At 36.5% G+C, this 19,119-nt stretch overlaps 1 protein-coding gene across 4 annotated transcripts in view; it reads right to left on the bottom strand.

Moving 5' to 3' along the window:
- Positions 1-2,893: 2,893 nt before the first annotated feature.
- RBBP8 (RB binding protein 8, endonuclease) overlaps positions 2,894-19,119 on the bottom strand; it is a 53,874-nt gene continuing 37,648 nt past the window's right edge. For 3 of the 4 annotated variants that reach the window (XM_063299179.1, XM_063299181.1, XM_063299182.1), the window contains 5 exons: positions 18,024-18,173; positions 17,712-17,781; positions 16,109-16,205; positions 7,257-7,398; positions 2,894-3,449 (listed from right to left, as the gene is read on the bottom strand). In XM_063299179.1, the coding sequence (XP_063155249.1) occupies positions 3,352-3,449; positions 7,257-7,398; positions 16,109-16,205; positions 17,712-17,781; positions 18,024-18,173 (557 nt within the window). In that variant the 3' untranslated portion in view covers positions 2,894-3,351. Of the gene's footprint in view, positions 3,450-7,256; positions 7,399-16,108; positions 16,206-17,711; positions 17,782-18,023; positions 18,177-19,119 lie in introns of all 4 variants that reach the window. The other variant, XM_063299180.1, reaches the window with a different exon arrangement.

Here is a 19,119-nt window from a genome sequence, read left to right as displayed (position 1 = left end):
AGAACTGATTACTTAGTTATAACTAAAGTTCTTTTAATTGTCATCTGTGAATTGACACACACGGGATATGTGCCTGCATAGGTCCCATTCCAAATCTTGTAACCTGATAAGATTTCTTGGTGGGAATCCTGTCCTGCTCATGGCCTGGGCCACTAGGGAAGGCTCCTATGGAAATCCTTCAGTTCCTGGCAGGACAGGAGGGCAGGTTGTGACCAAAGACAGAACTGCTGTTCCTATCTCTGCACTGAGATCCAACTGGCAACATTGGAGAAAGTGGAAGGCTAATGTCAAATAGCTGCTTTGCATAAGGAAAGCCTGTGTATAAAGGCTGCAGATATGGCTTGTGGAGTGAGCATATACTGAAAGAGGACACTATTGCTTTAGTAACTCACAACAGGAGTTACTGTTGTGTAGGAACAAACAGGAAGACCCAACTGCTTGGATAAGCATTGAAAGGCTCAAACCAGGAAGGTCTCTTTGAAATGACACTGACAGTACTAGCCATACCTTTGCCTCTACTTTCAGTGATCTTACCTTCAGCTTTTGTGATGTATTTGATATACACTTAGGTACATGCAAAATTGATTTTAAGAACCTGTGGACTGTTTCTAGAAATTAAGTCATTAGAATTTTACATACAGTTTTAAATAAGTTTTTATTATGCTATATAATTTTAATGCAATTTTGCTGTCCAACTCTTATAAATTTGTGGTGAGGATGATGATGACAATGACACTGATATAGATAGAAAGCAGGTGCTCTCTAAACGTAGAGGGAATGGAATGACTTTCCAGTCAGGGTTGAAGCATTGTGGGAAAAAAGGCACTAAGTGGAATGTGGAAACTGAGTTTAGGAGATAGAAGGTAACTAATGAAGGACTATTTAATCCCTATGAACAATGATGAAAAGTGGATCCCAACATAAGGCACAGTTTCCCCACCCAGTGAACCAAAGTTACTACTATTAAAAATGCTGTTTTCCATGAAAGCAGCTGAATGTGGCAGGCATTGATTCAAAAAGCTTTCACATTAGTATGGAGTCAACAGAAAAAGACTCCAAGCAGGCACTTGTGGGGTTACTAGTGGGTAAAGACAAATCAAACTCTTCATTAACATGCTTTTAAAGGAGATTAGAAAAGGAGGATACCATTCACTAGAACAAAAAAGGAAGAAATGGTTGTGAGATTTTATTTTATGGAATGAAATGGCAAATTTGCAGTGTGAGGTAAAGAAGGGCAGTGTATGTGGTAATAAGAATGTATGTAGTATCATCTTTCTTGTTGATGTAACAAAGGACTATATGCAATCTGGACTGGTTTGTCTTGGAGGAAGTCCTGAAGCGCCTTTCAAACCACTAACAGTTCCAGTTTGTTGACATGCTGTAATGCCTCTGTTTGGCTGCCCAGACATTCAATATCCCCAGCCTCTCCCTTTGCTAGAGATAGACATTTTGGGCTTAGTTCTTGATTTATGTCTTTGTGCTATACTAAGTCTAATGCTGTTTATTGCTCTGTACAAGTTAGAAAATTGGGTTTTATGTCAGTCCTGATCTATATCTCAGACTGGACATAAAGAATTACATCTATTTATAAACTTTCTCTGATCTCTAATAATGTACCATCTTATGGTATAACCACAGTTTTCCATTTCTTCTGGAGTTTTTAACTGATCTGCAAGTGGCTGAATACTATGTCGTGATCTGTGATCTGTGTTTATCTCCTTCAGTGTTGAAAGTTGGCATTTTAATACTTTAAGTTAAAAAGGGGGAGGGGGTTATTTTATCTTCTTTTATTATTAAAAAAATGGTTAATCTCTTGTGAGATTGGAAGGAATTCTCCAGTCACACATCTCTATGCCAGGAACTGGCATTATATGAATTATTTCAACCTTTGTATTTTCATCTTTTAATTGCCAGAAAGGTAAGATGTTATGAAAGCCTTCTCTCACACAGGTGGTGGCAGCAAAAATCACTAAGCCACTATCCCAAAGTAGGAGGTGGGAAGACCAGGAGACTTCTGGAAGGGTAGATGTGAGATCTCCCACCTTCTAGCCTATAGGCTTAACTATCTGTTACAGTCTCTAACAGGCCAAGTTCCTCAGACACGAAGATGTGCCCTCTCATGTAAACATAGACCAATTCTGAAGAGGGCCCAAAGGAGTGGATGGTCTAAATTTGTGAATCCAGCAGTGGAAATACTGGCAGAAGCAAAGATGTAGAAGCTCAATATGGCGAATTAATCTTCACAATGATCAGAAGGTTCATAGGAGATCCTTATTTCTTTTCTTTTTCTTCTTTTTGCTCTGATATGGACCAAGTGGGACAAATCTTTTAGATAGTAGTTTATCCATTTCTCCAGTGCTGATGGTAAAATGGCAGAGTAGTGGAGATTCCTAGCAAAAGAGAATGCTGAATGTGCTCAAAATGAGGCTGAGAGGATCCTAGGAATCTGAGAAGCAGGTTAGGGATTGTGGATAGAGATGAGAAAGACATGGCAGTGCCTCTAAGACAAAATAGGCAAAGATTGTGGCCATAAGAGGGTGGAGGTTTGCCATCACAAATTAGCTTAGTACTTGCAAAATGGAGCCTTCAAGGTAATCTGCATCCTAAATTCCCTCACCTGTAGCACAGGTGATACAAAGTAAATAAAATAAATTATAATAAAGTGGAAAAAGGAACAATTCTTTAAGAACCGACAGGCTTCAAGGACAAACATGCAATTGCTATTGCAGTAAAAAACAAACTGCAGGGATTCTGTGAGAACCATGCTTAGTCATGCACGCAAGGGGCAGAGCTCTTGCCAAGAAAGTCTGTAAGCTACAACAGATTCCAAACAGGTTATGCACCTGCATGGAATAAAAGATTTGATAAAGAAAACTGGTGTAAAGAGCCATAATTAAGAAAGTACACTTTATTGTATTTTTTTCAAAAATTATTACAAAAAGCAAATGGTTACACATTATTTAAATTATCAAGTGCAAAATAGAAGCACCCTACAAGGTTCCATCTAAAGTTCATGGAACTATTCTAGACCTGAAATGAGCAGCTGCAACTTTGCTTGGTCCACAGAAATCACACTAACTTATACCAAGCTTAATTGCAGGGAGCTAAACTGTAGACCTCCAAAAGATCAGAAATACACACAAGGTGCAAAATCAGCCAAGACACAAAAATGTATCTACAAATATATATATATTCTTTACATTAAATAGTTGCATTTAGAGGCTATAGGTTTCGAATAGAACAAGGAAAGGGAATTCCCAGCTCTCCTTATTATTTATCTTTTAATTGATTATAAATACAAATTGAAACAAAATTTGCTATTTTAGGGGTTTTATTTTAATTACTTCCCAGTTATGTTTTTTGTTCTTTGCCTTTTGGAGAAAACATCACATTATAAGGCTGCCTTCTTTTGGGACGTGGACAGGGAGCAAGCTCTTCTTTTATATAACCTTAAAAAAAACAAAGATAACAAATGTTCACACCATGATTTTGGTAAAAGAAAACACTAGTAAGTTGTAGTGACATGAATTTCTGCCAACTTCAAAATATAACAATCATAAAAAATCTTGATTAAAAAACCCAGTTACATAGTATAGTTTTATACTATTGAGAAACAAAAAATGAATTAGTAACTTAAAAATATTTAACAGTGACTTAAAGCTTTTGTATTCATACACATACAGAAATAAAAATAATATATTATCTTTGTTAAGATTATAAATAGTTAATTGAAGTAATTTCTCAGGATAAAAATTGTATCAATTTATTTTAAAAGTTTGATCCAAAAGACTGGGATCAATGTATCTTGACTTTTATTCAGAAGTTTTATTGCTAAAGACTTCCTGTGTTCACAAATACAAAGTGAGTAGGGAGCTGTGCTATTTGTCAATTTATAAGCTTCTAAAAAACTATTATGGGACAATTTATATTTTGAGATGCAAAGGTAACTTTCTGTGTGCAAATAGGGAACATTTTATGTCACATTCTCTGCAGACTTTCTAAGAAATTAAGTAAATTTTGCTTACTACAGCACAGTGTATAGAAGGCTAAACTTTAAATGGGGAGATTGCTCATTCAGTTTTCACTTTATACATGGGTTTACTAGATTAAGAGTTATTTACAACATACAGTGGAAAGACTGTAACAGCCACTATGTAGGACAGACAGGCAGAAGACTAGCAGAGCACATCCACGAACACCAACTGGCAGTCAGAAAACACAATGAAAACTTCTTAATCTCACAACACATGGACAGACTCAACCATAGTTTCCACTGGGAAACTGTGAGCATCCTAGACCAAGCTAAATCCAAAAATGCCAGAGAATCCCTGGAAGCCTGGCACTCAGACAAAGCAGCCATCAACAGACACATAGAGGTAAACAACATTTACATACCATTCAAAAGAGACAATAGAAAAGCCAAAACACCAGAACACCTCCTCGCCAGCAATCAACACCCAGATATGCAAAAATCAACACTAGGATTAACACCAGATGAACCATCAAACAGCACAATACACCCGAATCAAGGAACTATTAACTCAGGCAATCAACCAAGCAGAAAACAACAGCCCAATCAAAGAACTCCCAAGGAGAGAACACCCCCACCAACACATGCAGGGCAAGCCACTGCATATAAACTGAGAGCAAGGCCCACTCCCTCTTCGCAATGAAGATGTTGCCTAGTCTGGCAATGAAACGTCTGCAAGAAAACAACAAGGCTCAGAGAGCACCAAGGACTCCACATTTACTAGATCGCCATAGACAAATGATCATCATTCTGATTCAGCTGTGCATCTGTAATAGGGAGATAATACTGGTTTGACCAATGGCTTTACTTTAAGGATTGCCAAAAGAATGTGACACTCAAAAACAAAATAATAAAAAATATTGTTTATTATTCTTATTAATGAAGATTAGTGATATCCTAATAAGACACTGTAAAAGGTTATGGGTAGAATTCATTGCAATCAATAGGTAAAATATTATTTGTTGTTGCAGTTTATATTTGTCCTTTTTTACATCCCTAAATAGCAATTATTGGGTACATGTCTATGTCATATAAACCATGAAACAAAAGAAAATACAGTGTAGTTTCCTATCAACCAAGTTCTATTCATAACAAACAATAATGGGCAAAACCAAAATACACTAACTTGTGTAGACACCATGAAGGTGTGGGGTGGCTCGGTCAGGTTGCCTTTGGACAAATGGAAAAATATTTTATCTATCTATCTACCTACCTACCTACCTACCTACCTACCTACCTACCTACCTACCTATCTATCTATCTATCTATCTATCTATCTATCTATCTATCTATCTATCAAATATATCACTGCCCATCTCCCCAGAAAAGGGACTCTTTCTATCCATCAGTTCTGCTACTCTCCCTGCCTCTAATTCAAGTGACGTTCAGGCAGGAAATACTTCCTTCAGATTGCCTATCTTCAAAGAGTAGTCCAGTGAGTTGGCCCTCATTGTAAAATTGGAACAGAACTATCCTTGTTTATTGGAGTTAGATTTGTGATGAGGTGGCAGAGACTTCCAGTGGTTGTTTCCTTGACTATTTCTTGCCTGAAAAAAAGATGGGATGTAGTCTCCAGAAGGAATGGATGATGACAGTTTTCTTTTGTATGTGCTCTCCTTCTTTTCTGCGGGCAAGCCTTTCTTTTTATTTGGGATAGATTCCCCAAGAAAGGGAAGGATGCCGCAGAACTCTCTCTCAGTTGGTGAACCACCTCTAGTGCTTGAGCCATAGCCCCATTGTGCCATCACACTGCAAGTTATGGATCTGGTGTGAACTGTAAGAGATCCATAGACATGTCTGTCATGAGCTCTATTGCTCTGGCTAGTTTTTTTATGCCCTCTCTTAGGCATCTGGGCTCTGACAGAACTTCTGGGAGGAGGTCATATGTCTCTATTACCAAGACTCAGTCAATGGTGGAAGGAACAGTTATGGCCCTGCTTCCCAAGGCTGCTGCTTTGTAGGTTTGCTTCAGTGCTCCATCCATTCTTTGTTCAGGGCTTATGGGAGCTGTCTGAAGGTACTGGGTTGGGAAAAGCTGACATAATAATTATGCATACAGTGACTCCCACTCTTAAATACAAATACTTGAATTTTCAACAAATCTGCTTCAGGTTTTAGACATCTTTAAATCATCTGGATTTTATGATGGCTTATTCTTTCACAGGTTCCTGCAATCATCCTCCAAAAAGAACAGAGCAACCATTAAGATATGGGCTTAGACATGCAGGTACATATTTCCCTTGCTCCTTTCTTGGGATTCACAGATCCCTCCTCTGACATACTGCTATATCAGGAGTCCTTTGGTTCTCTTGCTGCATTCTCTTGATGGAACTGAGGGAGATCTGACTTACTACTTCTCATGGCAGTCTGGAGCAACTGAATACTGCTCTGCTACATTGTGACTTGCCTAGTCTTCAGAGAATGACTGCCAAAGGCCTACCTGGTGTTTAGCCTGCGTAACAGTTGCCCCAGTTGATGCCACTCAACAGTCTTTTCCTGGCTGCCACAGTTGCTGCTGCCCACTGCTTCACTCTGATGGGAGAGGAAATTTCCAAGAGGCCTCCTGATCTTCCATGCATGGATCCTGGCTGCAGTTGGGGTTGCCTGGCCCCATTGTGCCATCACACTGCAAGTTACGGATCTGGTTGTGAATTTCCAGCTCCATGAGAAATGGAGCTGGAGGATTCCATGTGGCTTCCTGATCTGCCATGGGGCTAGCTGTCATTGTCCTTTGGCTTCTCTGCTTGCCAAACTACTCTGAGAAAAGTCTTTGTGCTCACTTAATTCCTATTCACTCCAATTTTACTCCTTTCTCCCAGTCCTTTTGAAATATATTTCCAGATGGCTTTTTGGCTGCAGCCTCTGATCTTCATGTTACTTAGCGGGGATACTGTTTTGGGAGTTGCATTTCACTGAATGCTGCTTCGCTACCTGTATTTCTGATTGTCTTTTTTCCCCTTCTTAATAGGTCCTTAAAACGGAGCCAAGGGGAATGCCGCTGCTTCTTCCTAGACACCAGAACTAAAGGGGGGGGGGGTCCCTTCTTGGGATGGGAAGTTCTTTCTACCCAGGAGAGGCTCAGTTTGCCCATTTCTGTGGGCTCCATTTTTTGTGACTGAGAAACCAAGAAGCAACCACCCCTTGTTGCTTCTACTCAGGTTCCTGCATTATTTCTGGCAACACAACTTACTCTTCCATTTTTATATATACTGCTTTATATAATTACCTCTTTCAACACACATTTGTGTGGAAGGGAATCCAACTTCCCAGAAATTTTCTGGTGTGTCAGGAGGAGCATAACGAGATCGATGTCTAGAACAGGTAGCTACTTTTTTCTCTCTTTCTTCTTCTGGTAAATCTGCATAATACTAAGATATAATAATTAGAAATAAATAACAAATGAAGGAGAATATTTTAGCAGTAAAAACATGGATACCCAACAATATATACACGAATCAGCATATTTCTGAATCCCTGATTTGTGGCTGTTTGCATATTATGTCTTTAGGTCCAAAATGAATCCCATGCTTTTGGGTTAATGTATCTTCTGAATTAGTAATCCACAAGCTGGCTACAAACATATTCATGATATGCAGAAGCATTTCTGGTCTTATTTAGATTTCCATTTATATGTAGCATGAGTTGGTTACTGGGAGCTATCCTGTGTCTTTAGAAAGTCACAAGAGTATAGCTATTAAGTAATTTGAATTAATATGGGCTAAGAACAAATTGTATTCCATATTTGTGAATAATTGTTAAAAATCAGGAAATAATATAGACTTATTTGTTATCTATTTTGTTCTACCGTACGTGTTCACTGCCCTCTCTTCCTTTTTTTTGAGTTAGTAATAGTGCAGTGTTACACTGAAACTACTGATCACTGTTGCTTTTAAATGACTGACAAGCACTCTAAACTGTTTATTAATCACACATTTAAATAGTTCCAAAATCAGAAAGAAGGAAGAGAGGAGACAAATACATTTACAATGAGTTTTTTAAACACAGATTGGGTGGAAGTTCTATCTACATTAGGTTGTAGAAATTATTTTTTAATGTTTTATTAGAACAAAATGCACTGTCTTTTCAACAGGATCTTTTAATACTGGCAAACTGATCTAGACTGGCAGTCTGACATATTAGGTATGCAATTTATATAAAATCACAGGAATTATTTTCTTGCAATATTCCCGTTGGGTAGAGTTGATTAAAGTCAGTCAGTCAGATATTGATGGGAACATGCAGTATTGAGCTGTTCTGAGTGCTATTCTATTGCTAAATTGGAAAGCCTAGAAGTATGCAGTATTTATATCCAAAATGGGGTGGTTCAGAGTGGCATATATAACACACCTTCCCTTGTATTTTTCCCTACAACATCCCTCTGTGGTAGGTTGGGCTGAAAGAGATTAAGTGGCCCAAAGTCACCCACTGAGCTTTTATGGCTGAGGGGAGACTTCCCACTCAATGGGAAGGACTTCCCAGTGCTAGTACAAAACTTTAACCACTAAACCACTTTGGATCCAACTGTATCTACTTGTAGATCTTTAAAGAAACAGTGGCTTTCCTGGATTCACGTCCCAAGGCATAGCTTCTTTAAAGCCACCAACAGCTACAGCAAGCATGTCTACATTCAAAGCACTTTTCCTAGCTGAGATTTCAATACAGGTAGTCCTTGGTTAACAACGCTAATTGGGACTGGGAACTCTGTTGCTAAGCAACAGTCGTAAAGTGTGATGTCACGTGACTTACAACAGCGGTTCCAGTTGTGATTAAGCTAATCCTGTGTGGTCATTATGTGTGATGTCACATGAATGCCATTTGCAACCTCCTGCTGGATTCCCCACTGACTGCTTTTTGGAAGCCAGCAGTGAAGGTCGCAAATGGTGATCACGTGACGATGGGCACCGCAACTGTTATAATTGCAAGCCAGTTGCCAAGTGCCCGAATTGTGCTCATGTGACTGCAGGAACACTGTGACAGTCACAACTTGAAGGACCAGGCATAAGTCTCCTCATTCAGCACTGTCGTAACAGTGCACAGTCACTAAACAAATGGTTGCATACCTCTAGAGAAGTATGAACTGTCTATAGACAAGGTTGTGATCTTGTCAAAATTTAATTTCAGTTTCTTGATCTTTATGTAGCTCATTACCAAACTTAGGTACCAACACAATCTTCCACAGTGTAGAGTAAGGAAGGTGATCTTGACAGAAATATGCAGGAACTGTTTTCTAGGCTAAAGGGGATGAAACATTTTAAAAGTCCAGAACAACAACATAACATCTGTAGCAGCTCTGGCAGATGCCTCCATAATTCACTGGAGTATAAGAAAGAGGAGGAGGTACAGTGCAATCAGATTTACAAGATTCTGTTACTATAACCAATCTCAGTAAAAGTAGTTTTAGCCTTCCTGTGGAGTTGATTTCCTGGTCTGTTTTACCTAGTGGGGCTGAAACACAGTAACTCATGCTGTCATTATCATCTGCCTGAATTATTGTAATGCATTTTACATGATGCCTCTTCTGAAAATACTCAGAAACTTCAATTGGTGCAAGATGCAGTGCTCTGTATATTGGTAAATCAAAGTCACCATAGCCATATGATACCTGTTTTACAGTTACTCCATGGTTATCAATACATTTCTGAGTACAATTCAAAGTGCCAGTTTTGATCTATAAAACCTTATATGGTTTGACAGCAAGCTACTCATAGGACTGCCTTCTCCAAATAGAGGTGGCTTGTCCAATGTCCAGTGCAGACCTCCCCCCAACATCTTTCAATGGTGAAGAGGGCTGGGGCTTACAGGCAATGTGTTTCTGTTGCAGCCCCCATGTTGTGGATTTTCCTCCCCCTTGAGATTAGATAGGCAACCTCGTTGCTGATCTTCCAGAAGCTATTAAAGACAGTGTTGTTCTGGAGGGCCTTTCAGGAATAAATGGTCACCATTACACTTACTACTTTTATGGTTGTTTGTGTTTTTATTGGCTTTTATGTTTTTGTTCCATTTTTATATTGTAAATTGTCAGGAGCCATTTTGTTGAATCCAGCAGTATATTAAAACAATTAATTAACTAGCTTGTAGGATTCTAAGGGACCAAGGAGAAATTCTCCCTATGCCAATTTTGAAAAATATCATGGTCAATGTTATAGAAAGCTGCCAAAAGAACAAGAAAAATCCATAAGACATATTCCATCCCCCATGCCAAGACTAGCCATTATGATGGCCAAAATTCTTTTAGTGTCTTAACTAAGCTAAAAGCTACACTGAAATGCTGTTGTTAAAAAGCCTCTGGAGTTATACAGCCACCAATCTCCCCAACACTTTAACAATAAAGTTATAGCAATAGCTCTTAAGTCAAGGGGATCCAAAGAGTGTTTCTTAAACAATGGCACTGATTGTACAACTGACTCCTTAGAGATCAGCCCCTCTGGTAAAGAAGCATTAAATAGCTCTTACAGCTATATGGTCAATCCCTGCATCATGTCGGAAAGTCATCAGTAAGTAAGACTGGTAAAGATAAAGATGTTTGCTTTCAGAAGTCTCATTAGACAGCTTTCCAAATATGGGAGTGCTTATGGTAAACCAAAAAATATCAATACTTTCATTAAATTAAAAAACTTAAAAAGTGGAATTTGGGTATACAGAACAGATTCACAAGTTACTTTCTTAATAAGGTTCAACTGCCTCCCCATCAAAATACTGTGGCTGTAGTGGCCTTGCGTTCTGATAGGATTGGTTCCTATGGTCTATTTTTATTATTATTCATGTATTACTCATTTAGCATTTCAAAATATACATCCACTTTAAACACTTGGAAATAAAATCTATAGCTTTAGGATACCAAGCCTAGGTCATTTTCAGTTTTTCTGGTTCTGAAAATAATGAATAATACTTTCCATTAAACCTGAACAGCAGCAACAAAAAACCCACACAGGAACAAATATGTAAGTTTCAGAATACATTAGGTAAGAAAAGAAATTTAATCTCTTTTTGCTGATGTCTGGCAGGATAAAATGCTATGCTACAAATTATAGGGAAAATTGTACTGTATGGATAATATGCAGTACTACAATGTTTATGTATCTAAAACTTTCTTTTTCAAGGGTAAAGTAGAAATTTAACAGTACTGCAAGTTGGAAACACTGATGGATCTTTAGAAAACCCTAAGGATTACTGTCAAAAGGGTATCACTATCTCTTGTTTCCTAACACTGTTTCAGGTAGAGAAAAGGGGGAAGTTAAAATCTCAAAAGCAGAATCTAAGGAAATGAATGCAGGACCCCAAAGAACTCTGTTAATAGTTTGTCTCAACGTAAGTACAAATTTAGAGGAGCAGCTTTTTATATATTCATGCCAAATCTTTACATATAATGCTGCTAAAATAGCTCAAGATGAGAATGTCCAGAAACATCAGCTGAACCCTGGTACCATTTTGTTACCCATAACTGGAATCAGATTTCACACTACTATAGAAATGTATAAAAATGTATACAGGCCAACTAATGAAAGGATCAAGCATTGTTTAATGGGATTAAAATTCATGCTTAGCAAAGTTACCACCTTCATTATTGTGAAGAATCTATAATGGTACAGAAAATCTACAAAACCCTGAAACATAATAGTGTACTATACAAATCATTGCCCTAACTTTATCTTTACAATTATATACTTCCTAAGGCTTTAGAGGCTACCATGATGATCCCTCCTCAATTTAAACTGTAAACCCTCAATTCTACCCAATAGAGGAGTGTTTAATGCATTTAATATTATTTTTATATTTTTAATAAAGTATATAATTTTATATCTTAACTTTATATATCTATAAAAATAATTTTATATTTTAATTCCAAAAAGCTTCTAGCCTTATTTATTTTCACAGTGCTGATGTGAGAGCTGTGTGGTCTAGCAAAAACAAACAAAAAATCTGGTTAAAATAAAATTCTACTATATACAATGCTCACACACACAGATGCTAAATATTACAACAACAAAAGTGCTATCTCTTGGTAGGATGATATTCCTGATTCAGACAACAGAAAGTACTACCAATGCATAAACAATAAGCTATAAATTTCTGACACTGTAACTATTTTGGAAGGCAGGGTTCCCATGTCCACAATGAAATCAGAGATTAACTGTATTTCAAGCAGGAGATGTTAATTCTGATGTATTAATTGGCAACTATATTTATGGTAAAGAAGATTCATTTTCGGTGAAAGCAGGCAAAACCCAACATATATAAATGAAGAAATCCATCCATATTGCAATCCATAGATTATGAAGTACTGATGGATGGACAGTCATCAATAGCCATTACATCTTGATAGATTTTACTGTTAAGAGCACATACCAACAATTTGGATCAGAAAAGGAAATTATTCACATGGATCCTGTAAATAAATCATTTAATGAATTTTACTGGCAGAAGAATCAGACAGTGAAAATATTCTTTTACCCAGTATCTAATTAACTAAAAAAATTTACTACCTGCAGTTGTCATAATAGTAAGTATTTTAAAAGGCTTTAAAAACAGAATAGATCAATAATTAGAAGACCTTTATAGACAGATACGATTTTCTGAACACTACATAACTAACAAAAGGATATAGTGCAGGTATATTCCCAATGCTATCTAAATGTCTGCTTTTGGGAAAAGCAATATAAACTTGTCTGTACAATACTTATATTTTTAATAGTATATGCTAGCATATTTTTTTCTTCTTTCTAGACCGTTTCTTAAACTTTGAAAATTGTACTCAAAAAGTAGAAGTGCTAATCAAGACATAAACATAACTAAGCGTAGCTTTTCCTGTCTTGTTTATTTTGATTTAGAAGTCTTCTGCCTCTCCCTATCACTTTGGTGCCATGCCATGGCTGACATTCCACATAGTTCTGTGAAAACATTAATTTTGGATTGTTTATATTAAATAATCTTTTTATAAATGCTTTAGATGTTTTGCCCTTATTTTCAACATTTTTACGCCACTGAGAAAAGTTCCTAACTGTTTTCAATCTACAGTTAACACTAACAATCACTTGCCAGAATGTAACAAGAACCAAGTTCCTGGAGAGGAGAACCATGGCTGTGCGGGGACAGGAAATTAAAATTGTTCACACACAAACCTTGGCACAAAAAACAAACTGCTTTTATGTCCTGTTTCCTTCTTCATTCAAGACTCTAGATTCTGCACTTGCGGTGGGGACATGGTGAACTGAACAGCGGTGGAGCCAGTGGGCAGAACTGACAACACGGCAGTTTTTTTGGGCTCAGGCAGGCTTTTCCTGATGCCCTGGAGTGTTTTCCCAGACAAAGAAAATACTTGGAATCATCCCATCTGTCCTTCAGAACAGCGTCTTGCAGCCAGGAGATCGTAAACAGCACTTGTGCTCAACTGGTAAGAGCTGTCGGGACGCTGGGACGTCACCATTTCCAAGCCACGCTGTAGCCTTAAAGGGACATTAAGACTGGCCACCCCATTTCTAAATCACCCAATTTATATATATATTTAAGTTTATGTACCCTAAGAGAAGCTTTCTACAGCAAGGAGAAGCAATCTCTCTTGGTGCTTATTGTTATTTTTGGGATTAATCTTTAAAAAAACTTTTTAAGTTTTGGCTTGTTTCCCATCCAAATACTAAGGAGGATTGAGAGTAAATAATTGTCTCCCTGTTATTATTTCTGCACTGAATTTGAAGATTTTAATATTTTCCTACACGCTGAATCTGCTGTTTTGAACCTTCAGCTTTCTGCTGCTACTTTTTCTGAGAAACTGCCTGTTATCGTACTTTCACTTGTGTAAACATCTTTCAGAAATTTTCCATTAACTCCTACTTTTGCTAGTTAAGTACCTAGGGGGTGCCATAACCTACTGCCTGAGACATGGAGGATTTCAAGCAGACTTTCTTGGATTTCCGTTGTGAGCTTAAACAGATTCTTTTTGATTCTTGTCAAGTTATTATGCAAGATATTCGGGACATTGTAGAAAACATCAGTTCTACAATGTGTCATCTGGCTGGGGATGTCATGGAAGAAATCAAAGCTTGACAACGATAGAAATGCTTCTGCTGACAGCGAGATTGAGGCTTCTGTTGAAAGGCCAGATGGTGACCAGAATGTTGAGTTGAAGAAATTAAAGGGACAGATTGAATTGCAAGCCATAAGTGAAATTGTCTTTCTGATGGAATGTTATGGGAAAGAAGGGGTTGTTATCTATGGGAGGTTTTCAGCTGAGAAGTCAGAGTTTTAAAGGGGGGCAGTTGGGCTGTCTGATTTCTTTATGAAAAATGCGCTGTGTGTACTGTAGAGATATGTAAATGCTTTGGTTTATTTTGAAGTGGGGTAAGGGTTTAAGAAGGTTCATCTGGATTGCTTTTAGGGCTTGTTTGATTTAATTCTTTTTTAATGATTTGGATTAAGTTTAATAAGGTAAAATAATAAATGCTTGGTTTTAGGTTTAATATGATTAAGATTGTTATAATTGTACTATTATTAGTTATAAGAGCAGTTTATATGCTTTTTAGTTTGATCTTTATTATAGTGGACAGAAATATAGTGGTAGGAAGAAAGTAAATTGGGGGGGGGAGTTGATTGGAGGGTTTACATATTTCCTTTTCTTTTAATATAAGGGGAGGGAGCAATTGTATTTAGTGATTTTTATAATGCGCTAATGGAATGATTTATAGAAATAATGTAATTTTGGTTTGATATAGAGTAAGGGATTGATTATGGAAATTGCTGTATATTCTTGCTGTTAAAAGTCAGAAGTCACCTCTTTATGCAATCTTTAACATTTTCTTCTTGTTTTCACACCTTTTTAGTTTTCTTTTTGTAGTTTTTTTGCTTTTTTGTAGTTTTTATCTTTGCCTTAAATCTAATAAAAATCTTATTTAAAAAAAGACTCCAGATTCTGCAGGTTTTAATGAACCAATTTAAGTTTCATGATGGGCTATAAATAATGTTGTGTGTTAAACAGAAAACACTAGCAGCAACCTTATTTGCGGAAATAAATTCCTTATTTTAAAGATTCCATTTCAGAGATATATTGATGATTTTTTAAAGGATGGATGAAATAAACATTTACAATGGAATCATCACTGCGTTTTTGAAAGACAGTGCAGTAAAGCGCTGCTATATGATCTCACAACAAATTGTATAGAATATCAATAAATAAATTTCATGTACTTTCACACCACTTATGGAAGTAATTTACATCATATTATTTTATGCAGTCATGGAAGCAAATGCACTCAAATGATAATAGCAGTATATACATTTTTCATATATAATGTTCTCCCCATAATGAAATGGTATAATTATTATATGAACAGTCACTCTTAGTAAGTACAATTTTGAGAATGCTCAAGGACTACAACAAGGGCTTCTGAAGGTGAAAACAAGGGAACTATAACAGTGGTATTAGAAACCAGAAGAGGAAGTTGAAGAATCTTCTCTGATTGGGAACATTCACAAGAATCTTCCATGGTAAATTCCTTGACAGAATTTTGTAATAAGTTTCAAAAAATTGGCAACTCCATTGGAACACTGTTGGTTTATTCACGCAGGCTGGTTGCTTCTTATCTTATACACAACTGTCTTGAATAGTTATCATATCGCTCCCTTAACTATTCCCACATTATACTAAGCCATAATGTAGTTCATTTATTTTTAATTTAATGTGACATGCAAACCCATTCTAGGAAAGAACCCATGGTTTATAAGTCAATGTGAATATGCTTAGTTTTTCACATTTTTCCATAGGACTTGGTGTTTTAATACCTCACCATTTTTGGCTACCTTCCTCCAGTCACACGTCAGTTTTATCTACATCTTTTCCAAATATGTGAAGAACTGGACACAGCACTTCAATTTTATTTATTTATTTATTTATTTCTCAAATTTATTCTGACTACATGCAGGACAATTCATAGATGCAGACAGGCTAATAGTCAAAAGTATGGCTCAATGAAAATTTTATTCATTTACCAATTCCTTAGTAATAGCACATATATGTTTATTTGCATTTGAAAATTAGGATATAAGTAAATATTAAAAAGAAATATACAAGACCCACGGTGTACTTACTATTTCACATTCTTTACAAGTGTGGCCAGGTAATTTTCTTCTTTCTTCTTTTTTCCGCACAACTTCAATGTGAGGAAAACCCAATACAAGATTTGTTCTGTAAAGTAAGCAGAGAAAGGACAAGGATCTAAACTTTCTGCTGTTAGAAATTGCACAAGCTGTTCCACTGCTGTTGAAATTTGATTTTGTCCCTAATTATAAACATACAAAATATAGAATCATGACAACACTCTGGCAGTTACAGTATTTCTAAGTATTTTTCCAGTTTTATATTTGTGTGTGTGTGTGTGTGTTGCTATCACAAAATTATTGAAAAGAAAAAAGGAAAAAAGAAACCACTAGAACTATAACTAAAATTCTACTGATATCAAAATGACTTCAGTATATTAGCCAAAAATAGGCAGACTACTGAATATGTACTTTGGGGAAGACAAATTTCAAAAGAAAAATAAGTGACTTGATCTTGTGTGCTGAGAATATGGATGAAATAAGGGTCTGGTAGAGAGGCTATATGGGATATCCTGAGCAAGAGATAGGTTTAAATGTTGGGTTTATACAATCTTTGTTTTGTATTCAAATTAGGCAATTCTTTAACCTCACCAATTCCATTTTCTGTTGCATAGCAAGAACGGGTTTGTGTTTTTGAATACAGACCACATCTCTGAGTTGACTTCAGCTATTCAGACTTGCTTTTTAGTTTATTAGTTTGCCTTTCTGAAAACTTTCTGGGTGTTATGTCAAGCAAATGTCAAGAATGATGAGCATTCTCTCACTTTGTATGTGTCCATCAACCTTTCTCTATGTTCTAAGTATACATTACAAGTGGCCTGCACACCTTGTAGAGGGGAAAGGACCACACTGATAAATTAAAAATAATTGCTGGCTATTAAGAAATGGCTGGCATGCTGATCAGCTGTTTGGTGGTTAGCAGAGAGGCAGTAGCAATGAGGCTATGGCACTGGTGAGGCCTGAAGGCGTTGGAAGCACTCAGCAGTATGTTTTTTGGGGTGGTGGCAGCAGTGGCGGTGGATCCTTCCTGGCGGTGGTGATTTTAGTTTTTAAAAAATGTCAGCAGGCTGCACAAGGCTATATGTTTTGCAGGTCTGCCCTAGAGTCATGGACAAATCCACAGAAACTTAAATGATGAAAAGGACCCATTTACTTTTTGTATTACGTTCTTACTGATTTCCTTACGGACTAACATATAACTAAATAAAGATATGGGCATGTACTTAGAGAGATAGAAATTACCATTCATTTGAAATTAATAAATAAGCCATCAAAATACTTTGCTAAACTTTTAATTTTGCCATGTTATCATCTGTGGGCAAATATGTAACTAAGATTTATATTCTGAGGAAATTTAATTCCATAAATGATCATTTTTACAAGTAAATAAAATGGGGATTGCTGACGAATAATAACACACTGTGTGAATGTGGAGAGGTACAGAGTTCGGCCCACCTGCTGACCTGCCAATTATTACCAATAGTATGCACTGAAAATGACTTGTTTTTGGCCAATGACAAAGCCAAGAAGGTAGCGTCATATTGGCAGCGTAAGGTTTGATCTGGATACGAAAGAAGAAGAAACAAGTAAATACCTTTCATCACTTTTAAAATATGTTTCCACAAAAGCCTTCTGCTTCATTTTATTTTGTTTGTCTCCTTCCCCTGAAAATATATAGATTATGTCATAAACAATGCTGGAAAGAACATGCTGTAATTATAAATCTATCTGAAGAAATATAGCTACAGAAAACTGTACATTTATAAGCATTTGTAACAATGAATAAATTTTCTCTGAATATCAAAGCTAGATTTTGAAGACAATACTTTTATGTGCATTCAGAATAAAGCAGTTATTTGTCTTCAGCCACAAACAGTGAATTACAAATCTAATAACAAGTAAATACTTTGTATGCTTCTTTTTTCTTTTCCTTCTTCCTCAGAAGAATTCTTATGATCACATTCTGGAAGATTGTCATCTTCTAAATAGGATTCATATTCTTCATAAGATGTCTGATCAAATATTTCTGCTAAGGTGTCCTTTTCTCTCTTTTCTTCTTCTACAAATACAAGTAACAATAATTACTAGCAATAATCTTGACCATCTGGTCCCATAAAACTTAGTTTTATGTTAGTTTTTAGTAGAACATAAACACAGCAAAATCATCTCTACTCAGCTTTCCCATTTGATTTTTCCTCTTTAAAAGGGTGGGGGAAAGTTAGGTATTAGTTTCTAGGAGACTCCTGGCATTGTTTTAAAGGGATGGCTTCAACTATTGGTTTAATTCTATTACTTTATTAAGCATGTAAAATATTTTAATCACATCTAATGTCATCAGACTACATCCAAAAGAAAATGATGTGGGCAGATTACTATCTCTTATACACATACTCAGTTTGCTAAAGCTAATGTTTTTGTGAAGATCCAAACTTATGTGAGATCCATAAATATCGTTGATCTTCCAGAACTATGCGTTAGGAGCTCTATGAGATTATTTACTAATTTACTAGTCCAACAATGCTTACTGGAAAGAATTAAAAAGTATAAACATAGGAGTATAAACTAAAGTATATGTAAACTTAATATTTAAAATTCAATATTAAAAGGCCAGAACCAGCACAACCAGCACAATGGAGGAAATCAGAGTGAATTCCATTGCATAACAACTGAAATTCATTTGAAGTACTAATCAATGATGGTTGAGGCAATGAAGAATGTTTACTTCCCTGCCTCCACTATATCTGCACAATTAGTTTGACACTACTTTTCTATACACCTCAACCAGGATGCTAAGAGGGGGGGCTGGAGCAATCAGTGACTTGCAGTGTTTGTAACTTTCCTTGCCCATAAAATTGTTCAGATAGGTCACTTGAATTTCAGTGCTAGAGCAGGGCATTAAGATTTCACAATAGCAAACACCAATCTGGTATGGACTAGATCTGCTTATTTGACTCCTGCCTCTGGCTGATTAAATTGACTAGGGGAGAACTGGACCCATAGTT

The sequence above is a fragment of the Candoia aspera genome, chromosome 3, assembly GCF_035149785.1.
Source record: "Candoia aspera isolate rCanAsp1 chromosome 3, rCanAsp1.hap2, whole genome shotgun sequence".
In the NCBI taxonomy this organism is placed as follows: Eukaryota; Metazoa; Chordata; class Lepidosauria; order Squamata; family Boidae; genus Candoia; species Candoia aspera.
The sequence above is the reverse complement of the archived record's forward strand: the minus strand, read 5'-3'. Positions and strand labels throughout refer to the sequence as shown.